This window comes from Clytia hemisphaerica, unplaced genomic scaffold, assembly GCF_902728285.1.
Source record: "Clytia hemisphaerica strain Z4C2 unplaced genomic scaffold, Clytia hemisphaerica genome assembly, whole genome shotgun sequence".
In the NCBI taxonomy this organism is placed as follows: Eukaryota; Metazoa; Cnidaria; class Hydrozoa; order Leptothecata; family Clytiidae; genus Clytia; species Clytia hemisphaerica.
The window spans coordinates 341,728-367,775 of record NW_027104207.1 but is presented as its reverse complement, the minus strand read 5'-3'; the positions used below and the strand labels follow the sequence as shown (position 1 = coordinate 367,775).

The 26,048-nt window shown below is 35.6% G+C and overlaps 3 protein-coding genes and 1 long non-coding RNA gene across 4 annotated transcripts in view; 2 read left to right on the top strand and 2 right to left on the bottom strand.

Annotated features, from left to right (window-relative positions):
* The window catches only part of LOC136815453 (N-alpha-acetyltransferase 50-like), a 431,221-nt gene that overhangs the window by 359,612 nt on the left and 45,561 nt on the right, over positions 1–26,048 (bottom strand). The window lies entirely within an intron of this gene.
* LOC136815426 (uncharacterized) lies at positions 1,617–8,944 on the top strand. The gene is made up of 3 exons (XR_010847714.1): positions 1,617–1,971; positions 8,192–8,461; positions 8,722–8,944. It is a non-coding gene; the product is annotated as an uncharacterized lncRNA (long non-coding RNA).
* LOC136815367 (caldesmon-like) lies at positions 22,555–23,756 on the top strand. The gene is made up of 2 exons (XM_067071808.1): positions 22,555–22,756; positions 23,037–23,756. Exons 1-2 carry the CDS (start codon positions 22,713–22,715, stop codon positions 23,701–23,703), a joined length of 711 nt encoding a protein of 236 aa, XP_066927909.1. The 5' UTR covers positions 22,555–22,712; the 3' UTR covers positions 23,704–23,756.
* LOC136815388 (uncharacterized) lies at positions 24,383–25,640 on the bottom strand. The gene has a single exon (XM_067071825.1). It carries the CDS (start codon positions 25,457–25,459, stop codon positions 24,383–24,385), a length of 1,077 nt encoding a protein of 358 aa, XP_066927926.1. The 5' UTR covers positions 25,460–25,640.

Here is a 26,048-nt window from a genome sequence, read left to right as displayed (position 1 = left end):
CTAGCAACCCTGACCCTACCTAGCTGTTAGTTAATCAATTCCAAACAACAAAACCCCCGGAAAATTTAAAATGTCGGAATGAGCAATAGACAACCTTCTTTTGAGACCTTGTAATTATCCTTTTCCACAAAATGGCTGGCGATGCGTGCACGAAAATGCTTGAAAAATTGAACTTCAAAATGTAATATCTTTGGAACTTTAAAGAATTGGAAGGTAAATGACCCCTCATTTTTCTTCTGATGGTTGTGGCTTTCCATTAAACTTGGTTTGGTATTCTACAAGTAAGTTTGAAATTTCCTCTGACCACCCTACCTGAAGCGCCGGAAGAGCTCGGGGGAACTTTCCGGAGAGAAAAATATTATTTTTTGAGAGGGTCCTCCAGAGTAAAAATAAATAATAGTCCTCATTGGTCATTAGGCCTAAAAGGCAGTCAGGCCAGGGCCTCCTTGGTCTTTTTTAATATTACGCTACGGCCAGGCCCATTTGATTGTTTGGTTCCGTGTCCTAGAAGCTTTGAAAAATGGGTCGGTCGGTCGGTCGGTAGCTAAAATTGGAACCTTTTTTTCATTTTCCCACCAAAAACCTCAAATTTTGAAATTCCTCAAGCAATCGCGCAATCTTGGAATTCAACTGCAAATGTAAAGAAATAGCCTAAAGTGCGGATCCATAAAGACATGCGCCGCGATCGCAAGATAACTTCTAGTTGGAGATTAAGGCATTCGCGGCGTGTGCTTAAAGGAATACTGCTGTGACTCCCTGCTAGCCTAAAGCCCGGATCCACAAAGGCACGCGTCGGGATTGCAAGATAACTTCTAGTTGGACATTAAGGCGTTTACAGCGTGTGCTTAAAGAAATACAGATGTGACTGTTAAACTTTCTAGGCGCCCTGAACCTAGCACACCCGGTCCCTTTTCAAATTCATAAGGAAACCGGGTTCTTTTAATTATTTTCGGTTCACGGTAAAAAGGTCTACTAAAAAATTCCTCGCGTGCAAAATGTTGTTGTGATTTGGGCATCTTCCAGTTAGTCACACTAGGAAATCTAGCTTTCAGAAAAAACAACATCAGTCATCTACAGGATGTATTTGCACAACAAGGATGAGGGTTACCTGAATCAAGTTCGCAAGACAATTATAATTAAAACTTGAAAGTTTGAAACAAAATAAAACGTGCAGCAGCCAAAATCAACCAACCAAAATTTCTCATTCAATTCCCGAGACAGCGCTTCGATTTTTAAGGCCTTGTTTATACGCTAAAGTAAAAATAATTCCGCACATGTAAATGGGTCATTGTTTGAGGTCTGGCAAAATTTCCGGGAAACAGCCTATCCGGTGGTGCGCGGATCTAGGTGGGTTCCGCCTCCCCCGTAGATCTTTTTCTTGGGAAGTTGATCTTCAAATTAGTTCTCAAGGTTGGCTTGGCTCAAATTTTTTCATCTATGTCTCAAATTTTAGGCAATTTCTCAAGGAAAAGTGATTCATGAAAGCGCTAATTCGATCCTTAGGTTGGGGCGCTTTTTCAAGAGCTCGATAGCTTTCCAAATCTTTTACGTAGTTACTTTTCGTGAAAAAAGTTTATAAACTTTAAACTTTAAATAAATAATAATCTAAGATCGACCGCGGAGCGGTGTATTCAGAGACGTTTTGTATGGTGAAAAATCTCGCATATTTGCGCGCGGTAATCCGTTCTCTAAAGTCACGGAAAGCTGACGAAATCAACAATCTCGTTTCTCTATCTTTGAAGTCTCTGAATAACACTCGCTCGGAAAAAGTAATTATCTTCCTTAGATTTCTGTATGTGCAAAGTATTACGGAGATAAAACAGTTTTAAAGGAAAAAGTACAATATACTCCATAGTTTTTCGACGCGACTGTTACAACAGCATGAAAACAGTGTCCCCATGTGAATTTGTTCCTTTTCAAAAGAAGATCAAGAATTAAAGACAAGACTAGGGAACCAATTAGCACTTAAAAGTAATTATTTTTTAATTATATTTGTATAACTTTAGAAATACAGCTTAAATTTGGGAATACATGTAGCTTTTCATGTGTTTATTAATTTGGATTGCAGTGAATACAAAATCAAAACTTTAGCTCAAATATTTTGGGTATTCACTAAAGTTAAAGAGTATGGAACACAAAACCTAGCATGAAAGCTGAAAAAGAGTATGAAAACTCAAAACTAGCATGAAAGCTAATATGAAAGCTCGAAAACGTAGCATGAAAGCTAAAGAGACTATGAAAGCTCGAAAACTTAGCATGAAAGCTAAAGAGAGTATGGCCACTCAATCATCTAATGTGAACAGTTCAATTGAAAACCACCTGAAAAAGCAAAGTATTCCCAGATTTACAAATGTTGTAATTCGTGAGTTACATCTTCCTAATTCGGTACGTTCTACCCCAGGGACATACAGTTGTGCGATTGATTCGTTCATTGATCTTTTTTACCATAGTATATTTGGTCTCTTAGACAGAACTTACGTTAACAGTCCACTTTTGATCTCTCTTCTTGATGTGTGTGACAAATATACAGAATTAAAAACTCTTCACAAAGATCGCATCTATAAAGAATCAGAACTTAAGTATCTAGTGTCTAATGAAGTTCGCAATCCAATTTGGAGCCACATTATTGATCACTGTCCTAGTTTCAGAGCAAGAGATTGTCATGCCGAGTTTTCACAAATTTTTCAAGAATCTGTCTTTGATTTTAGAAATGACTTAGAGAGGATAATGTTTTGTAGCACTTATAACTTCAATCAAATTTGCATAAATTGTGGCCAACATTGTGTAGACTCGGTCTCAACATTTTTGCAATATTTTTTCTTGGAATGAAACTATAAATGATGCAGTGATCAATGAATGGCCAGACTTATTATTTTCATCGAATTTGTTAGTTCAAGAAATTGTGTGTCAAAATTGTCAAACCAAAATACCTGCAAGTAATTTAGACATTGTTCCATCGTCAGTTTTGTTTATTGAGTTTGCTGAAAATCTCATGAACTTGGTGAAAATCCATAGCTCTCTCAAAATCAGAAACATTTCTTATAGTCTCAGGTCTTCAGTTCGTAATCATGGGGCCCACTTTACAATTGCTTCGTTTGATTCGAATAGGAATAAATGGTTTTATATTGATGACCTCTTAGAGAGCATAGAAGTTTATCATTGTTTTGAGGATATTCAGTATCAATACCAGGAAGGATGGTTTTTTTGTTGTTATGTTCAGGAGGATGTAATTAACAGTGTTGATGAAAATATAGATTTGGTAATAGAAAATACAGAAGTGCCTATTGCATATGAATCATCCGTCTCTTTTCAAAATAAGGTACATGATCATGATTATTGTAAAGGGGTCAAGTGTATTTCCTCAGAAGTGGAATTTGATCACAACTATTGTCTCAAAAAAGACACTGAAAAAAAAGTTGAATTTAAGGGTAAGCAAAGACAGCAAACAAACAATAAAAATCAGATTCAAAAAGACTCTGTATCAAATGTTAAACTTCAGGGTTCTCAGACTTGCATAAAACATTCAATTGGAAAAATAAAAGAAAATTTAACAAACAAAAAAATTGAAAGTCAAAAGAAAGTTGAAAAGAAAATATCCATGAAATCGTCAGGTGCTGTAAGCTCTCATCTCGAACAGACAGAACATCTTACTATTCTAGACTTCTACAATGAAATGTATAAAATGCAAATAAAGCAATGCGAAGTTTGTGCAGAGGCTTGGTTTAATGTTTCTAAACAAGAGTGCACTCGATGTAAACGAGATAAACAATGGCCTAAAAAATTCAGTCGTGAGAATAACATGATCCCGTCACCAGTACCTCATGAGCTGAAAGATCTTTCGCAGGTTGAGGAAATGTTGATTGCTAGAGCATTACCTATTATGAATGTTTATTGTAAACCTAGAGGTAGACAGAGAGCATATAAAGGTCATGTTATTACATTTCCTTCAGATGTTCAGACAGTTGCAAATGTTTTGCCAAATTTGCCCTCTGATATACCAATAATTAAGATATCTAAAAAGGGATCTTGTGTTGACTCTAGAGATTTCAAGGTCAGGAAACAAAAAGTTGTAGATGCTCTTGAATGGCTTGTGAAGAATAACCCTGTTTATTCTGATGTTACTATTGATCAAAATCGAATAGAGGATCTCCCTCTAAATGGACAACTTTATTCCTCTATTAGTCAAGAGTCCACTGAGGATAGCTCTTCTGAATCAGAAAGTGAGCATAGTGAAGATGAAATTACAACAGACCTTGGTCCTGAAAATGAAGAAGACATAAGGCCTGATGAAATGAGTTCATTTGTACCTTCTTCTTTGAACACACAAATGCATAAAAACAAAATTTCTCATTTTATCAACAATATCCCTGAACTGGATATTATTGGTATTGAACCAATCAATGAATTCAATACTCCATTTTTAGCTACTATATGGCTTTTCCAACTCTATTTCCTGATGGCAAAGGTGATCCAACTAACCTTGCCTTGGAAAGAACTATAGCGTCTAATGAACTTGAAAACTTTTCATTAAAGATTCGTCATTTACTCAAATTCTGTGATGTCAATGATGACAATTACTTCTATCGTTTTGCTGCACATCCTAGATTTGCCTACTGGGCTTTCAACATATTGTATCGTAGAAGAATTTTGAGCAGGGGAAATTTGTACATTAAAAGGAATCCAGGGGAAATGAATTTTACTTTGGATGAATTCAATGAAATGTTAAACTCTAACTGTGCTAATGAATTGATGAAAAAGGTATTTTATTACACCAAAGATGTAAGTGGATCACGTTCTTTTTGGAACAAAGTACGAAACAATCTGACAGCAACAGTTAAACAAGTTGGGGTATTTACAATTTTTTTTTTCACATTTTCTATGGCAGAGTTTCACTGGCCAGATCTTTTGAGTAAATTTAAAGTAGATGTCAATGATGTGAATGGAATAAGAAAATTTATTACAGAGAATCCTCATGTAGTAGACTATTACTTCACTGAGCGTACAAACAAATTTGTCAAGCATTGGCTTTATAATTTGCTAAAAGCTACATGGCACTGGTACAGGTTTGAATATGCTTCTAGAGGTTCCATTCATTGTCATGGTGTTGCTAAACTAGAAGACGATCCAGGTTTGGTTGAATTAACAAATATTGCTCTGAAAGGTTACCTTGCATCGCAAAAATTAAAATCTGAGAATGTTGCTTTTCAGGAAAAAGAGTTGAATGAAATTATTGCTGAAGGTAGCCAGGCTGAGAAACAAGTGTGTGATTATGTTGATAAGCTTCTTTGTACTTGCAATCCTATGGAGGGAGAAAACTGGGTCAAACCCCAGGTACATCCCTGTAAAGTGGATTATAGAAACTTAAATCCAGAGGAAATGAGTACAGATTATGCCAATCTTGTTAACTCTGTCGAAAAACATCTTTGTAGTTCGGCATATTGTCTTCGGCAAAAAAATGATGACACAACATGTCGATTTCACTTTCCTTTTGAAGTAAACGAGAAAACACATTTGGAATTTGAAAAGGTGAAATCTAGAGATGGTGTTGAAAGGTTCAGAGCAAAAGTTGTAACTTCAAGAAATGACCCAAGAGTCAACAGGCACCAACGTGTTTTATTTACAAGGATGGAGAGCCAATGTTGATATCAGTGTAGTAGTTGATTACCACTCATGTGTTGAATATTTGACAAAGTATGCTTCTAAGCCAGAGAAGCTCAGTGATATTACACAGGATGCGTTCACTCATGTGGCTTCAAAAGTAAACTCTGATAATTTTTCCCCAAGCTCTGCAATAAAGAAATTAATGATGAGATCGGTAGGTTTACGTGATATGAGTGTTCAAGAGGTTTGCCATCAAATATTAGGATTGAAGTATTACAGTAGTTCTTATGAAGTTTATTGCATGTCCTTAGATGGTTCTCGACAGGTTGAATTGGTTGATGGTGAAGTTAGTACAAAAAAATCTCACTTGGATATTTATGCATTTAGAGAGGACTACTCTTCTGATCCAAGGATTTCTGAGATGAATTTTATCCAATTTCATGCCAATTATGTTTTGGTCAATGAAGAGTTGCATAAAAGGAAAAAAGAAGTTGTAATCCGAACATTTCCTTCTTACTCATCTTCTCCAAATAGTATTCACTATAGTAAGTACTGCAAGTATAGTTTACTAAAATATAAAGTATGGAGACATACTCCAAATTCAGCTTGGGGTGAAATAGATGCAACTGATGAAGGTTTTATTATGTGTTGGGCTACATTTCTACGATCAGATGCTGCTGTTAGTGTTCCTAATCATTTAAGGGAATTAGAAACAATTGAAAATGCTATGATGAGTAGAGAAACAGGTACCGATTCTCAGGACTCTGATTCCGAAGATGATTCTGAAGTAATCAATGATGAGATAAGCAACTACAGAGAGGAATGGATGTTTCTAGCAGATCATTTCTCAAATCCCCAACAAGAAGATAATTCGAGTGGTAGTGAAAATAGAACATATTGGCTGGATCAGTGTTCCCAGTATAATTCAATATCTAGATTAGAAATGCCTGCTTGGATAAATAGCAAAAAAGCTACCTTAAGAATAGAAGGTCAACTGAATGACGAGGACACTGAATTACAGAATGTCTTAAAACTAAATGATCAACAGCGTAAAGCATTTGAGATGGTAAGGTGTCACATTAATAGTAACTCACAACTGTTGATGATAATTTTTGGAAAGGCAGGTTGTGGAAAAAGTTTTTTGATTCACAGACTTAGACATTTATTAGGAGATGCACTCATCATTTCATCATTATTTGGACTTGCAGCTTATAGTGTAGGAGGTAAAACTTTACATCACTTGTTGAGATTGCCTATCAAAGGCAAGTTTAACTCCGAACTTGAGGGCTCGTCATTGATACAACTTCAAGAAAGGCTAAAAGGTATTAGGTACATTATAATTGATGAATATTCTGTAATTAATCGAACAGACTTAGCTTGGGTGAATCGGAGATGCAAACAAGCCACTGGAAAGTTTGATGTGCCATTTGGAGGTATAAATATGATCTTGTCTGGAGACTTGGGACAACTTCCTCCTGTGAAAGGACATCCTATTTATTACAACAATCCTAGAAATGAACTTGAAGCTGAGGGATTTTTCGTTTATCAATTATTCAATACAGTTATTGAGCTTACTGTGAATCAGCGCTCAGATGGAAGCAGTTCTCTTCAAAAAAGATTTCGCAGCCTCTTGAGTAATGTTCGTGATGGTAATGTGAGCATAGATGATTGGAAATTGTTACTGACACGTTCTGGACCTAGTATTAAAACTAACTTTTCAAATGCCTTGAAGTTGTCCTATGGAAATAAAGATGTTGCAGAAAACAATTTCAAGGCCCTTGAAAAACTGAACCAACCGATAGCTAGAATTTCTGCTTTACACAATGACAAAAAAGCTGCAAAATGCTCTTTAGATGATATGGGTGGCTTGGCACCTACTCTCCTTTTATCAGTTGGAGCTAGAGTAATGTTAATGAGAAATTTGTGGACTGAATCTGGTCTCTGTAATGGAGCCATGGGTACTGTTTGCAGCATTGTTTTTAAGGATAATGAAACTCCACCATCTTTTCCAATAGCAGTGATTGTACAATTTGACCAATATTCAGGTCCAAGTTTTTCAGAATTACAACAGAATTTGGTACCCATACCACCTATTGCAAATACATCTGACAGCCTAGGTAGTAATTATGAAAGAATTCAGTTTCCCTTGCGATTGGCATGGTCAATAACTATACACAAGTCGCAAGGCCTTACTCTAGAACAAATGTCAATTGATCTTGGAAAATCTGAACGAGCATCTGGACAATCTTATGTTGCTCTCTCAAGAGCAAAGACTTTAGATAGTATTTATATTGAGCCAATGCCATATGAAAGATTGAAATCCTTAGCAAAAAGTAAAAGTTTGAAAAAGCGTTTGGATGAAGAAAGCAGATTACGTCAACTTGGTATGACAAAGTAATCAAATTAAAGTTTTTATTTACCAGCCGTCTCCTCTAAATAGTTTGTATATAGATTTGCAGTTTTTGTGATTCTTTCATTGTTTTTAAAAAAAAAAAAGTAAAGGGGAAATGTGGATATTTTCCTGAAAATTTGTTTATTTATCATTTTAGTTTCTTTTAATAACAAAAATTATCCTGTATCTTTATTACAGTGGCAAAAGGTGACAGAAAGAGGAAGCAAACTGCTGCTGATGCTAAGATGGATGACTTTGATGCATTAGCTAGCACTCAAAGTAATAACACCACCAAAAGTTCAAGTTCTTCTCCCAACGCCAGTGAAAGTTTGAATAACAATGAGACACCGGTGACTCCTAAAAAGCAGGCTGTTGAAGGGATGGTCAATACACCATCACGTTTGTTTGGGTCTCCATCACTCTTGCCGTCCCCAAGATTTTCACCTTCCATTCCACCCAATGCCAGAGGTAAGAAAAAGTAAAATTCAAGAACATTTTTCTTTAATTTTTTCTCAAACATTTCAGAAATGCATTATTTAATTCTTACCAGCTTTTACTAAAATAGTAAACCCATTAAATACAGTGGGACTGGTTTAAGTAAATGGTTTATGTATAAAGTCATTGCCTGGTCATGAAAAGTTTTGCGTTAATGTTATTTCTTGTGCTTATGTCAAGCCTTCTCTTTCAACACAGGGTATTGCAAATTGATTGTTACTATTCTTCTTTAGACATCCTTGGATTTGTTGGCGTAGTTGCAACGATCAGCCAAAATCAAGCTCGTACCAGAAATTTCTTCACGGTGCATCTCAAAACTGGCAAAACTGATTTTTGCAAAATAATAATCAGCAACCATAAAGACATCAAATCAATAAGGCAAAAATTTCTTGACGCCTTTCATAACAAAACTGCCATCCGTGCCGGCAAATTAGTACCAGGGAAAGAGGTATATTTTTTTTTTAACAGCTACTCTTCAATCTCGGACATTGATGACAATGAACTCAGCTTTGGTTTAAATGATGCTGATGCTGTTCATCTTTCTGATATCGATGAGAATGGAACGGTTCTTTCAGCGGTTGGAAAAATCAAATATTCAGGTCCCACTGAGATGAAAGAATATGATAAGTTCGGCAAAACCAAAACAAGTCTTATGCGCCCTTGCCTTTTCTCTGATGGCGTGAAAACTGTCAGTTTGTCCCTGTGGGGAGACTTTGTTCATCTGGTTAGAGAAAACACACTCATTCAATTGACTTCACTTTCCTCAAAAGTGATTAACGAGGAGATTTGTCTTGGTACCACTTACTCATCTTCAATTTGTTACCTGACAGCAGATTTGGACGTTGAATTCCCAGAACAGGTTCTCAGCGAAGTTGACTTGTCTACCAAGCTAATAACAACGCCTGTTATAGCTAGCGTTAAAGTGGACAACTATTGGTCATGTAAATCATGCCAAAAAAGGTTAGCACCATCCACACAAGGTATGACTTCCTGTTCTTCATGCAGTAAGGATTTCAAGATTAGTTACCTTAAATTGCATCGAAATCTATTTAAAGTTGTCGTATTCGTTGAATTTGATGCTCCGGAAATGACAGTGAAATTATCAAACAACATCCTTATCGATATGTTCGGTTCAGAAACTCTGAATAATATCGACACAGAAGATGGTATGAACGACCTCAAGCTCAAGTTGCTTAATTCTGATTTCAGTTATGAAGTTGATGTTAAAAAGAAAATAGTTATGGAAATTGTGAAAGCTGAAGAAAGTTAAGACTTCTTTTTTTCGCACAAACTTTTGAGAGGTTAAATCTCTTAAAAGAATCCTTAGACCATGATTTTATTATGCTTCTATTAAAAAACGTAGTAAAGACATATTTTCATCATTAAAGATTTATCAATGTACATTTTATCTTATAGTGTAGGTGGGTTGTCAGATTTCAATCTTCGTTTGAGTATAATGGGTAGAGCTAAGTTTTCATTGACATTGATTCTATGGGACCTATGACTCTTTGAGCCTCAAACTGTTCTTATTTGGTTCTTATTCTTTGGGGTATTTTGGGTCCTTTTTGCCTTATTTTTATTTTTTACCTCATCTTACCTCGTTTGGACCCTTATTTGATAAAAAATTAGACATCCCAGCCTTCAACTTGTTCTTATTTTTTGGGCATTTTAAGCCTCATTGTTTTTATAAAAAAGAGTATTAGCTTTTTTATTTTCCCATTTTGTTAATAATAAAAGAGGCGTAGAAAACAGATTTTTACCAAAAAAGATTTTTTTGTTAAGATTATTTAAAAAAGAGACGTAGAAACAGATTTTTATGAAAAAAGATTTATCATTTTTCCCATTTTGTTAAGATTATTTAAAAAAGAGACGTAGAAACAGATTTTTATCAAAAAAAGGTTTATCATTTTTACCACTTGTTAATAATTTTAGAAAAGGTTTGTAGTTTTTATTTAGTTTAGTTTTTTATAAGCAGGTCATTTATGATATAACATTTGTATCAAAATGATTCCTTTTTTTTACAATAAATGGATTTGCTTTAGCCATTTAGAAGTTTTATTGTTTACGTATTTTAGCAATATTCCATACATGTACACATTTATCACCATTATACCCTTGCAAAGATTTATCAAAAGTTATTTACCTTTTAGTCTATCTTCATCGTTATTCGCAATTTTCCTTAAATTTCTTCCCAAATTCATTTAGTTGCTTGAAACTGCCCTTTTGTATCTCTAAAGTAAGCAACGTCAAACTTTTGTTTTGGTTTTCATATAGACTATAGACAGAACTTAAAACACACATGTCACGGGAAAAATGAAATGAAAATTGAAAACTGGTCCAAAAGCCTAAAATTTGTACTAAATTTCCTAATTTCTAGTCTATTTTCGTCCTAATTTGTCCTATTTTACTAACTAAATGGCAAAAAAATTGGCTTGGAGGCCTGAACGGTTTCCCTAGCCTGTAGGCCACTTGGAGCTTTTTGATAGACTGGATGACGCTGGTAGCCAATTTTTTTGTTAATTTTACTTTGCCAGCATAAGTTTTTTGTGCCTACTCAGCTTTTTTAAGATAAATCGATAAACTTTAAGGATTTTTTAAGAATGTTGTTCAGCTTCAAATTTTGTCTGAAATATGGTTCTGTTGAGAAAGTTTCAAATTCTTGTTTTCCATTTTGGTTTTTATGTTTGAAGAAATTTAATCCCTGCAAAACTTAATCTACAAATGGTATTGCAGGAAAAATCTTATTTTTGAAATGAATTTTATGGCAAATTTAGTTAAATTCACTTTTTTTATTTTTCAAGTCTTAGAAACAAAAGAATTTTTTAGGGCTCAAATTCGTGACATTTTCAGATCGCGAATCACTTCGATTTATATAATTCTTATAAAAAAACTGTACTTTGTATATCATTAAAAATTATATTTTTGATTAAAAAAAAAACTTGGAAAAAACGTCTGGTTTCAAAACTAACTGTAGTCAAACCAAACTTTCTATAAGATTTAAGGATTTTTCTATGTACTGTTCATATTAAACGGTAAATGGTGTACAAATTCATAAATTTCATAAGATTTGACCGCGGTCGCCTCAGTGTGTTACACTGTGACTGTTAAACAAACATAATATTCTAATAAAAAACGTATGGAAGCCCATCGTCGAACGTTGGGTAGCCTTTAAAAAATTTAAATTCGAATTTTCAAACCAGAAATCTCAGACATAAAGTCGAAGCTTAAATTAGGAAGGCTACAAATTCTTGTTCACAGCCTTCAATGTATTGAGCTATACAGACCAAATATTTGTGATTTTTACAGTTCGGGCATCTGTTTAACAGGCATTTTTCAACATCTAAATAGTTAAACAGACATTTGGTACTTACTTGACTTGCGGTGTAATCTGAGTGAATTGTCAATTTTGAATTCTTTGTGCATTTTAGCTCTTGTTGGGGTTGTACCTGTCAAAAAAGAATGAATATCAAAAAATATTTTTCACTTTATATTGTTCTTTCCTGAGTGAGGGAAGCAGGGTACGTATGTTTTATTGGATTCTCTTTCTTGAGCTACACCCATCCAAAAACTATCAGTTATTCCCTTATGAACCTATATAAGTAAAAAAAATTATCTAACTACCTGAATGACACACAACCTAATTTCAGCCTTTCTAAAGCATAGTAAGTAAGGAAAATCTAGTTATTAGGGCGTCCCAAAATAAAATGTTTCCTGTCTAATGAGTGCAATAAAAAATCGGTAGAACTGCAATTGAAGCATTGCATAGTGCACTTTACGAATCTCATGAAAGATTTTTTTATTGTTCCAGTGTAAAAAAAAAAAAAATGGAGAAAATTGTGAACAAAATTGCAATAAGGTCAAAAAGTTTGAAAAAAGTGGAGGGCATGAAAATTTTCATCCCGCAGTTAATTGCCAGTTAAAGTCAGTAAAATTGTAAGATTCTTGTTCACTTTTTATGAAAAAAGGTCTCAGAAGAGATTTCATGCTTGTGTGCATAACACTATTGAAGGAAACAACTTTGATGCTTTAAAGTACTAGATTATTAAAGTTTCAAAGAATTTAGCTGTTACTCAGCTATAATCGGACCATTTTTGAAGTCTCCAACCTACCACAAAGTTTTTAGCCTCGTTTTGAGGCTAAAACTCATGACCACGCCCCTAAGTGGTCGGGTACCTCAGTCGGTAGAGCATTCGCCTTACAACCCAAGGATTGTGGGTTCGATCCCCGGTCACTGCCAACTCCGCAGATGAGTAGCTTAGATTGGGTAATCTGATCTAGGCGGTAAGTTACTGGGAGCTGAGAGTAGGCGTGGCGCTCCACCTCAGCATTCGATCTCCCAGGTCTAGCGCAAATAGAAAAGGGGATAGACTCCCTCACTCCCTTCTCCGCCGACAGCCACCAGATGAATATACTTACTTACTTACGCCCCTAAGAATCAAAATTCTAAAAAAATGAAAAAATACCCCCAGATATTCACCCAAGGAACAAGTGTGCAAAATTTCAGCTGAATCGGAATATTTTGAAGTCTCACGCCTGCCCCAAAGTTTTTTAGCCTTGTTTTAAGGCTAAAACTCGTTACCACACCCCTAAGAGTCAAAATTTTGAAAATATGAAAAAATTGCTCCCAGATATTCACCAAAGGAACAAGCGTGCAAAATTACAGCTAAATCGGACCATTTTTGAAGTCTCCAACCTGCCCCAAAGTTTTTAGCCTCGTTTTGAGGCCAAAACTCGTTACCACACCCCTAAGAATCAAAATTTTGAAAAAATGAAAAAATACCCCCAGATATTCACCCAAGGAACAAGTGTGCAAAATTTTATCCGAATCGGAAAATTTTTGAATTCTCAAGCCTGCCCCAAAGTTCTTAGCCTCGTTTTGAGGCCTAAAACTCGTTAACACACCCCTAAGAATCGAAATTTTGAAAAAATGAAAGAAATACCCCCAGATATTCACCCAAGGAACAAGTGTGCAAAATTTCAGCTGAATTGGACCATTTTTGAAGTCTCCAACCTGCCTCAAAGTTTTTAGAAAAACTTGTGACCACGCCCTGTTAAAAATCAAAATTTTGAAAAAATGAAAATAAAAAAAACAAAAAAAACCAGGGCTCCCAGAGATTCAGCCGAATCCGACCATTTTTGAAGACTCCAGCCTGCCCGCTGCCCCAAACAAAGTTTAGCGGTGACAGACTGCACGGACATAATGACAGACATTCTCAGATTCTAGCTCAACTGAAGTTGAGAATATTATTTGTTGCCGGTTGGTAAAACTGGTAAAACAATTGGTATAAGTTTAGGTGATTGTAAAAAAAATTTCAAAGGGACTCTTCTGGGGGGGGGGGGTTTCATGGTTGGCGGAGGAGCGGAATCGGCCCTTTTTTCGGACGGAGTGGCGGAATTTGGCGAAAATTTAGACGGAATTACGGAAATTGGTTTCTCTGACGGAGACGAAAAATTAGACAATTTTAGTGCGGAAAAACGGAATTTAGCAAAAAGAATTGCGGAATTTCGGAATTGGTAAAAGATTTTCAAAATTTGCGGAATTTTCGACAAAAATATTGAATTTCAAAGGAATTTTCGGTGACGGAATTTTGGTTCAATTTAAGACGGTGTGACGGAAATTGGAGAAAAAATTGACGGAATTACGGAATCGGGTACCCCCTGAAACCCCCCCCTCTTCTGTGAAGAATTGTTGATTTCTGAGATGCACTACTTTGGATGGTTGGCCTTCAGACAAAATATGACAATCATGCAACTGTTTTTGGACAAAAAAGCAGTCGTAGTAGACAAATTTCCACGCTGGATTCCGACTGTTGTTGTTGAAGTAGAAGGTGTTGTATGTACCGTGAGATTGGGTAACTTGCATCGGTGGAGGCTAACATGCATATCACTCAAATGAAAAACCTGGCTGGTCATTAAAATACAAAGTTAAATGAAAACAAAAATGGTAGAGTAGAGCTGCGAGCGGAGTTACACCCCAAATAAACACTCTCAGATTAATTCTAGCTCTACTGAAGGTTGAAAATTTCCAGGAAACAATTTAATGGGATTACTTTATAGTCTTACTTGCAAAGATAAATAATATAACTGAGATATATTTTTGACACTTAAGTTCAAAGAACACTCGGAGGCTGAGAAAAGAGATTGACCAGAAGAACTATGAATCAAACCAGCTTCCCTTGCCCTGTCAAATTTATTAAGAAAATAAAGAATGATAAAAGCATACCTTTTTTTCTTCATCCAGTATCCAGTCATAGTCATTGCCTTTGGAAAATTGAAGACGATTTTCTTCATCCAGTTGTCTCGGTTAATTCTGACTTTGTAGTTTCGTGCGGGTAGTTGTCAAAGTAAATTGTAGAAATTCAAAGTAAAATGAGAAGTACGAAGTGACGTGACCTTCCATCTTGAACACCCCTGTCTCAGTGCCCCGGTGGCATGATTTCAGTACATGATTTTTTTCAGTACATGGTTTCACTACATGATTTTTTCCTACGTCACTGCAGTGATCAAATTTTTATTGCACTCATTTGTAATCATCCTAAATGGCTTGGGAATTCAAGAACTTTTTTTTATTGTCGCTGTCTTTATTCAATTTATATCTCAATTCACAAATGAGTGCAATAAAAATTTGATCACTGCAGTGACGTAGGAAAAAATCATGTAGTGAAACCATGTACTGAAAAAAATCATGTACTGAAATCATGCCACCGGGGCACTGAGACAGGGGTGTTCTTGAACTCTCTCGCAGAAAGAAAAAAAGCGCGCTCTAAATTCTCGATCGTGAAAAAAATATTTTTGCAGACGCTTAGGACCACTCAAAATCGTCCAATAAACCCGAGTTCTTCAGGTAAGTGCTCGGTGCGCAGGCGCGCGCTAACCTGGGTTTCCCGACTTTTAAGGTAAACCCGAAATACTCGAAAAAACAACAACCTGAACCAAAGAGAATATAAAAACAAGTTGGAGAGAGTACGAAAAAAAATCCTATTTTTCGATGTGTGGGACCGTAATAATAGCTATTTATTTGTAGAAACAGAGTATTTGGGGCTTGAAGAAATAGATTTTGATGAGGATATACCCATTGTTGGTGATATTTTTCCTGCAGATGATATCGATTCAGATGTAATTGTAGAAGAGAATGAGCTTTACGAACATGGTGAGAATGATAATGATGAAAACATAGATTTTGAAATACCCACCATAGTATCTGTGGATGAAGAAGGTGTTGAGAATGTGAAGGAAGAAGGTGTTGAGAATGTGAAGGAAGAAGGTGTTGAGAATGTGAAGGAAGAAAGCTTTGACGAAGATACCACTTCAACTGATGAAGCCAAAAAGAAGTACCCTAAAAGAGCGCGGAAAACCAAACCTAATGACACGACTGTGCACCAGCCAACTGAACATGTCAACAACATCCGAAGACAACAACAACAACAAGATTTTGATCTGTCGAATCTGCCACAGGGAGTAAGGACCTTTCTCGCAATTTTATTTCATAATACTGCGCATGCGTAATTTTCAACCGGTAGTGGATATTTAATGGCTAGAACCAAGTCAAATAATCCGGGAGGGGTGGACTCACTTTTTCGCTCGGGGTTGTGGAGGGCCTAAACCATTTTTTTGATTAGACAAAAATGTGACGTTCTTTAGTGACGTATTGTGACGTTCTTTAATGACGTATTTGTCTCTTATTGGGTCACTACCAGTTAGGGTCAGGGTTGGACTCGAGAGTCACAACTGAGTGCCCTGGACCCATTTAGAGTCCCTTTAGGGTCAATTGGACCCACTGAAAAAATTGAAAAACTTCGTTTTAGTAAGATTTTAGATTGCTGCGAATAAGGTCCTTTCTTCCCCTCCTGCTCAAAAATGTATCAACGTAAATACGCCTTTTTGAAGCACCAAGCTGGCTGTAAGTAACAATATTATTAAATTCAACTTTTTCTTGTATTACTATTAATGCATCTAAAAGATTGAATATATGACCTCTCTTTCAAATCATTTATGTATGTCCGACCTAAAAACTGACCTACTAAAAATAATGGACAAAAATGGACAAAAATCGGCCTAAATTCTCCATTTTTGCTGACCTGCTTCAGATAGATTCACAAGGCTGCCTCTAATGTCTAAAGGAAGACACAGTTTTTCAAAAAATTAGAAAATTTACAATGAGGCTTTTCAAAATAAATGTTGCTTTTTTTAGCTTAAAATTTGTTTTTACGACATTTCACATAGTCAACATTTTATTTATTCAGGTCTTACAAAAGAATTGGCAGCAGATGATGTTGTTGTTGATGAAAATGCTAAACATACCGTGATCAAAGATAAAGCTGGTGAGTTGTACCAAGATTTGGTGACCAGCAAATTGTAAATGTACTGTTAAATTAAACCTGACAACTAACCCATTAGGTTAAAAACCAACTTTGCCACCCACTTTACTTTATTAATAACATTGAGTTATTGGCAATAACTTATATTGGCTTACTGGCTATGGGAAAGTTGTCAGGTTTCAAGTGACAGGCTTTATCATTAATCATTTATAGTATCGTGGGAGACATCTACATTTTTTCTATAAAGCAGTATTTTCTATAGTTTCTATAGTAATTTTATGCAGTGCAATATATTTTGAATGTCTTACCAACTTTGAGAAATATCTAGTATTCATGCAAAATATGTAATTGATAAGTTTACAATTAAGTGAACAAAAAAGTAAAATCAACACAGTTTGTTTGCGATATTTCGTTCTATTTTCAGAACTTCATCAGGTATGATACTGCACAAGCGTTAACACATTTTTAAATGCTACAAAATCAGTGATGCGTAAATCAAAAGCGAGAAATAAAAAATTCTAATGAACAAAGGAAAAATAATTCTATAGGGAATAAAACAAAGAACATGTTAAAAAGATTTCATAAAAATAGGTGCGTAGCGATAATATTTACAACGTTAAAACAGTACAATAAAATTGATGAAAACAACCCCGTGGGGAATAATCGTCGAACACAATAAAACTAAAAATTTAACGAAAAAGGTTTCGAATTAGCACAGTAAACGCAGTGGAAATTAAAACGGAAAATTAAATGCTCGTGTCCCCTTCTGGTTTATTCAGGACAAAAAGCAAAACAAAAAGAAATTACGGAACAAAATATGGGAACACCTGATACTAGTAGAGCACACAACTGTGCTGTAGGCATGTTTACAAGTTTACAATTATATACTCTTAGGTGCCAAATAAACAGAGGGTTGGAAAAATTGTTCAAATTTTAATAAAAGGAGGGACCTAATCGCCGGGGAGTTGGAAATTATACATCAAAATTAGGGAGCTTCCCTTTGACAGTTGAAAATATTTCAAAAATTAATAAACAGGGGGTCTTATAAGGTCCGGCGGGTTGGAAAAAATCGAAAAATTAACAAACATGGGGGGGGCGTTTATTTGGCACCTCAGAGTATGTCTTACAGAAGCTTTAGTGTTCAGTGATTATGTATATTTTTCTTTTTAGCTTTTGAAGCAGAAGGGATACGTCTCGTCGAAAAATCTTTGAAATGTGTAAAGAGTGATAAAGACCTCCAAGATGGATACAAGAAGATGAAAGCAAGGAAGGGGAAGTCCTTTAGATGGTCAGACACTTGATGACATGGTTGACAGGTGCAGATTGGCCATCAAGACTGCCAAGGATAGTTATTTTTCTCGTCTTGGCAACTCTTTAAATGATCCAAACATAGGAAGTAAGAAATACTGGTCTACTCTGAAGCAGTTTCTGAACGTACGTAAAACCCCGAAAATTCCACCTATTCGAAATGAAAGAAACGTCCTTGTAAGTGATGTTTCTGAGAAGGCCGATATTTTTAACTCTTTTTTCTCAAACCAATGCTCACTTATCGATACTGGCAGTGTTTTGCCACCTGAACAATTTCTTACTAACTCTAGACTGGATAATCTTGTATTTGAAGAAGAAAAAATCGAGTCTATTATTAATTCTTTGAATGTTAACAAAGCCCATGGGTGGGATAATATTTCTACTCGTATGGTCAGAATCTGTGGTAAGTCTCTAGTAAAACCTTTGCTTGGCATATTCAATCTGTCTATCAACTCTGGCATCTTCCCATCACAGTGGAAGAAAGGTAACGTCTCGAGGAAATCAATGAGGTGAATTTTGCGAGTCTGTAGTTTTTTCCGTGTTTAAGTCTAAACAGAGCTTTACGCCGAAAATACATTCGAATTTTCAAATGTAAACAGCGCTTTGAAAATCGAATGTTTTTGAGTGTTCACACGAGCGCGCAAATGTTTTCGAATGTTTTGAAACAATTTATTTTAGTAAGTACGTTCAATCTGGACAGTCTGGAAAATGTTGTTTGTCACTCGATCTTTCGAAATCATTGAAATCTTTTTTTCTGAGAGGGGAAGGACTCTGATATTTTCTTTTTCTAAATGTTGCATACCGGTATTATTTTCATTTAACAGAGTCAAAATGTATTTTCTTTCAAAGAATTATGATTTATAATCAGGAAACACTTCTTAGTAATTTTAACTGTATTTTGGATGCACAAGTTTATTGGAAGGGCATTATTTTTGCCCAGAGTTATAGCTTCAGTTTTCATTTTTATTCACTTCTTTGTTGTTTACAATTCTTTATTTTATTCTCCAAAAAGCTTTAGATTTTTTTTGGTGTTGTCAATGATGATGATGTTAGTGCAATTTAAGAACGAAGAAGATGGGAAGAAGAAAAAACCGAGCTTTCTTCAGTTTTGAGATGTTTTTGAATTTGAAATGCGTGCTCAATAAAACAAAGGTTAGTTAACTTTTATTAATTGTGGATTCTTGATATTATTCAAGTCGCAGATGACAAGAGCAAGAGAATTCTCTCACTGTCAACTGAAGAAGGAGTTGTGGTACCACCTCAAAATTGGTCGAAATTCATGGAGAATCCAGCCTGACTCAGCTCATTATTATTTGCTGGCAAATGCTAAACCCCCTTCACTCTCCTCACTTTAGATATTTAATTTCCCTACATAAGAGCTAAGGCTCTTTCATTTTCTAATATCCCTGTTCTGGCAGAATGTAGATTAAAATGCTATGTTATGCTATTATGGTCTTTATAAAGAGAATGGAAGTAAAGATGGGTATTTTATGCTAACCATCCCTGTCTCACTGAAAGTTTTATCTCTAAGGTTATGGATTGATGACACAAATCTTGATTTATATTAGATTTATTTATATTCTTTCTTTTTCTTCAGGATGTAGAAAAAATGGATTTCAGATGGTTTTGGAGTCATTTCTTTCTGGATTTTTATGTCTGAGCTACAGAAAGTTTAAAATATATTGTGCATTGTGTATCAAAAAGTCACCTTGTCTCGTTCTTCTAAATCTGATGTCTAGTCCTTCTAGTTTAGATACATCCCCGTCCTATGAATGAGCTATAAAATATTTCACAAGAAGAATAAAATTCATTTCTTTCCTTTCAATTTTTGCAAGTTTCTTGATTTTTGAAGTTCATTTTGAGACATTTCGCCTCTTTTTCTTCCCCGCCTCCTTCTTAAAAAAAATTCACTTTTTTCTACGCCAATCAGATCTCACGTCTTTTTCCCGATCAGCCAATCACAATGGCTTGTAGAGGGCATTGCGTAATTTTTTGTCTGGTCTGTAATTTTGATGTTTTCTCGAATCCAATGAATTTTCTTTAGCAGAGTAATGGGGCCCACTAAACCTGCAAATGCAGCGATTGTATTGGCTATCAAAAAGCCATTTTAGATTTTCTTGAAAGCCAGATAAATTGCGGACCGAACCGTGGGTCGGGGCTATTTTTTCATGGTCCCTATCTCAAATAACAGGAGATCAAAGTCTGGACTTCGAAGATTCCTTTGACAAAATAACTTCCTGAAGAAAATATTTAAGCCATAAAATTAGCCCCGACCCTAGATCAGGTGCCCCTATGTGCAGGCCACCCTAAACAGTTGTTTTTGACCCTTAACTCTCGGCCGAGTCGTTGCTTTTTTTTATAAACAGCAATTTTGGGACCTTACTTCAGTGGTCGTTTACTCGCGGTTTTTGACAGTTTTAACAAAAGAGTTTGCCCTAAACTTCAGTTAAAAGGTTATATTTTCACAATAAATCAATTACACAATATTCTGAACTTGTTTATACGTTTAAATTTGAGCTCAATACTCTTCATTATGAAAATCGCAAAATTTGATAAATTTTACAGACCAGAAAATTCACCTCATTGACACACTCGAGGTGGTTCCTGTCTATAAAAAGGGAGACAGGAGCATAGCCAAAAACTACAGACCAGTGTCTCTTCTTCCTGTGTTTGGAAAAATATATGAAAAGTGTATTTACGATACACTTTACAGGTATTTTGAAAACAATAACTTATTTTCTCCTTGTCAGTCTGGTTTTCGGGAGGGGGATTCCTGCATTTCTCAGTTGTTATCCATAACGCATGATATTTATACAGGGTTTGACAAAGATCCTTCTCTAGATACCAGGGGAGTGTTTTTAGATATTTCAAAGGCATTCGATCGGGTGTGGCACGATGGCTTACTCTTTAAACTTAAATCTTATGGGGTGACTGGACCGTTGTTTTCCTTGATTCGCAGCTTTCTTAACGATAGGCATCAGAGAGTTGTGTTGAATGGGAAAACATCTGAGTGGAAGCGAATCAATGCTGGGGTACCTCAAGGCTCGATTCTTGGTCCATTGTTCTTCTTAATTTATATTAATGATCTTCCAAAAAACCTTGAGTCAAAACCGAAGATCTTTGCTGACGATACCTCTTTATTCTCTCTTGTGATTGATCAACTCTTGAGCCTTGATGTACTTAACAGAGATCTCTCCAGGATAACTGACTGGGCTCATCAATGGAAGATGTCTTTTAACCCTGACCCATCTAAGCAAGCCATTGAAGTCTATTTTACATGTAGACTCACTCCTCCTAATGTTCCAGTAATCTCCTTTAATAATTCTAATATCGCGACCAGTGAGTACCAGAAACATCTTGGTCTAATCTTAGATTCAAAACTTTCTTTTGATCGCCATCTAGACGAGAAGATAAAAACGGCCAATAAAGGAATTGGTCTTATTAACCGACTTCGCAAGCATGTGCCTAGAAGATCTCTACTAACCATTTATAAATCTTTCATTAGGCCTCATCTTGATTATGGTGATATCGTATATGACCGCCCAGGAAATGCTACCTTTGTGCAGAAGCTTGAATCTATTCAATATAATGCCTGTTTAGCTATAACAGGCTGTTTTCGTGGAACGTCTGAAGAAAAACTATATTCAGAACTTGGTCTTGAAAGTCTTGCTGACAGGCGCTTTGCTAGAAGAATGACATTCTTCTATGGAATTATTAACAATTTAGCCCCTTCGTATTTACGTAACTACCTGGCAGTAAGACTTACAGCACCAGGTGGGCTTAGAACAAGAAATCCTATTTATCCTCTTAATATACGAACTGAGCGTTTCCGTAACACTTTTTTTCCGTACTGCATATCTCAGTGGAATGTTCTGGGAGGTAATATACGAGATCTACCTTCAATTAAAACTTTCAAAAAAGCAATCTATGAATTTTTGAGACCCAAGCAATCTCATGTTTTTGATGTTCCTGACATTCAAGGAGTGATCTTTCTTAATCGACTTCGGGTCGGTTTCAGCCATCTCAACGAGCATAAATTTAGACATGGCTTCCGCGACACTTTAGACCCTTTCTGTGGTTGCCGAACTAACTCTGTTGAAAACACTCAGCACTTTCTTCTGCACTGCTCTATATATTCCCATGCAAGACAATCTTTGTTCGACAAACTTCAGACCCTAGGCATTATTTTTCATCCGCCGCTTAACCCTCCTTTTTTCTGTCGGCTTTTATTATATGGGGATGAAAGTTTGAGTTCAAATCTAAATAAATCTATTCTTTGTTCTGTCGTTGAATTTCTTAACGAAACTGGAAGGTTTAGCGCTGCTTTATTTTAGGCTTTTACCTAACAATTGTAGCTTCCTTCTCCAAGATTTTTTTTTTCTTTACTTATTTATTTATTTTTTACATAGTCTAGTACCTCTGGCGATATAACGTTAGCGGACTTAAGAAATCACGGCGGTGGAGTTCATCGACGGTTCTCCGATAAGAAATTATTACTGCGCATGCCCAGTAGATGAGGATTCCCCGAGCGATCGCTTCCTTCGTGGTCTCTGGAACGCCATTTTCACTAAACGAAGTTCTCTAGAAAACACATCAACATGGCTGAAAATTTGCAAGAAAATATTGAGAAATCAAAAAGAAAGTAAGTAAAACTCATTGAAACATTTAAAATAATCATAAATAGGCAAAAGAATTTCGTCTTTGATAGATGTTTTTGTAAACAAAATGTCCCTCTAGCTTTTCACAGCTTTTATTCTGTTTTATTTATGAACATGAAAGAAAGAAATTTCAAACTTTGGACATTTTTTTTTACATTGAAATGCAACCACAGATTCACTCTTTGAATCAGATTTAAGTCAAGAGATAATATTTTGAAGATTTTCTGAACAAATTTATATTTATTTTTCACTTTCTTATCTCAGGCCACCTATGAGCTGGACAGCTCAACACGAGGAGATGCTGTTACGTGAGATTTTGACATGGGAACCATTCAACCATAAGTTGGGTAGTACGGGTCGAGGAGAGTCCTGGAAAATGATTGCCGAAACCTTGAATTCATTGGACAATCCCAAGTTCACTGTTACACACCGTTCTGTCCGCGAAAAATATGCAAATTTAGAAAAAGAACACAAAAAGAAAATGGCCGATGAGGAGAGAGCATCAGGTGACAGCCCAGAGGGCTTGACAGATAAAGAGAAAGCCTTGGATGAAATCGTTCAACGATTTGCGGATATTGAGCTTTCTACTGAGAAAAATCGTCAAGTTTCTGCAAAAGCTATCGAAAAAGAACGTGCAAGTGCAGTTGAAGTAAGGAAACAAGCAATGGAAACGTATTCTGAAACGAAAAGACGAAGTGAAGACGAATCTCCTACTTCTAGTTCTAAAGGTGGGAAAAGAAGGAGGTCCTCTGATGATACCATGCTCTACTTAAGAGACAAAATGGAAATGGATAGGGCATTTCGTGACAGAGAACTGAAAGTCGCTGAAACAAGGGAAAATACTATGCAACAACTTCTTGTACAACAACAACAACAAAACCAAGCCATGTTGGCTTTGCTTTTAAACCAGAACAATTCTGGTGCACAATAAAAAACTTTTAAAGATTTTTAACCTTGTTTGTATTATGAAAGTTGAAAATTTTGGATTATATTTTACAAATGACCTTTTCAAAAGGACATGTTATTTTTCATTCATATTTATTTACATGCATATTGTTGTTTATATAGATTATTAGAATTATTTTTCATATTTATTTACATGCATATTGTTGTTTATATAGATTATTAGAATTAGAATTAATTAGGATTTTTTACTTTAATTTTTTCTGAGATTTTTAAAAAGTTGACCTTTTTACATTGATATTTTACACATTTCAAAATTTTCTCTACGTGTTTTTCATAAGCACCATAAGGCTTCATAAAGTTGAGAGCTTTTCAAGAACATATTTAGGCTTGGCAATTAAGAACATACTATACAATTTCTTAGAAAGTTTCACAAAAATACCAAGACAATCTTTTAAGAATAAGAATATTTTTAGGCTTGAAATCCAAAAAGTTTAGAACACTGAAAAATTTCAGTTTTTGACATCTTTATAAAAAACTTTTGACTTTTTGACTTTTAATGTTTATCTGTTGTTTATTGTTTCTACTCCTATATTTTTAAATGGGACATGTTTGAATCAAAAAATAAACACCAGAAGATGTAATGTATACAGTTCACATTTGAGTATATTTTCTTTGTATGTTATTCTCAAAACTTGATAAACAAACTATATCAAATAATTTTGAATATTTGGAGGTTCACAATCAAAAAAGTTACCAACTAGATTACCATACAAACAGGTTCTACAGTTTTGGATTAAGGCACACGTGTAGTACATTTTACCAACTGCACTCAATCGAACTTTGAAATTTTTTCGAAAGTCCAAGAACTTGAAATAATTGATGATATCCCCAAATACCCATTCGACTGCCACTCTCACTTGACTCATGCTTTTGTTAAAATCCTTTTCTTGATTTGTGAGGCCTGGTCCTCTAAAAGGGGCTTGAAGCTGAGCTCTTAAGGGGTAAGCTGGGTCCCCATATATACATAGATTCCTTCCATTTGGAGCATGCGAGTGTTGTTGCAATTCGGCTAAAAGTCCCGACTCGGCAAGCATTGCACTGTCATGTCTCTTACCCTCAATTGGTCCAAAAAGATTTGCAATCAGCCCATTGGGTATAACAACACTCTGAAATTTCAATGCATGGACTCGTTTGTGTCCATTATAAAGGATTCTCTGGTCTCTTCCTGGGCGAGACACAGGCCTCACTGTTCCGTCAATGAAGCCCCAGCAAAAGTCAAGTGCTGCACCTTTATCGTGTACAACACGAGCGTACTCCTCTAATGCAGCAGGTACCATCCATGCATGCTGAAATCCACCCAAGAGTCTGTTAAAGTTGGAATACACATGATTCAAAATGTTGTACGAAATCATGCAAAGTTCAGGGACTGGACGTGCAAAGGCTGGAACCATATCGCCATATCTGATGGGATAAGCAAACCGTCTCAAGAATATACACAATGCTTCAATTCCATCTACTTTAGTTCCGTTATTACATCGAACATCATCTGGTATCAATAATAAATTTTTCAAATCATAAATATCGTTTTTCTTGAATCTGAAATTTGCAATACATTCATCCTCATTTAAATGATCTAAATCAAATTTATTGTAGTTCCAGTATGGAAAATCTGGGTTTTTGGATTGGTTGATGTCATAAAGAAGCAGGAACTCTTCATCCTCAATAGCATTTGCGTAACGAGCCATTAACAGGGCTTCTCTCACTTCTCTGAAACCAGGCATCTTTTAAGCAAAAAGAAAGAGAAAGAAAGAAAGAGTTTTTTTGTCTACCATCTATGTTTATTTATTTCGCGCGTTTTTTGTGATATCCTCCGACACCCTTCTTAACAAAGTTTTTGGAGGAGGCGGTCATACGACGGCGGTATCCAAATACGACCGCCACCGTCACGAATACCGCCGCATCTTAAGGTCGCTGTTAGTTCCTAGCGGGGGGAGGGACTATATTTTATGTTTAAGTAATGTTTTGTAATATATGTTCGTAGTGTACACGTGTTTTTGTTTCAATAAAGAAAAAAAAAAAAAAAAAAAAAAAAGATGAAAGCCGACTACCTCTCGGCTAAGTTTCACAATATGGCTCTTGATGATGGAAATGACAATCCATTTTTTCAATTAATTGAGAAATTTTTCCCTCTTCAATGTGCCATGTTTACCAGTATTTTTTAAAACACTTTTTACAAAAGACTTTAGCCTTTTCTTTAAAGCCGAATGATAAAATGATAGACATTAGAAAAATTGCAATGACTCAAGACGAGGAATCTACCCTCAGGTAGATACGTTGCAGGATTCATCATTTTCTCCCTAAAGAAAAAAT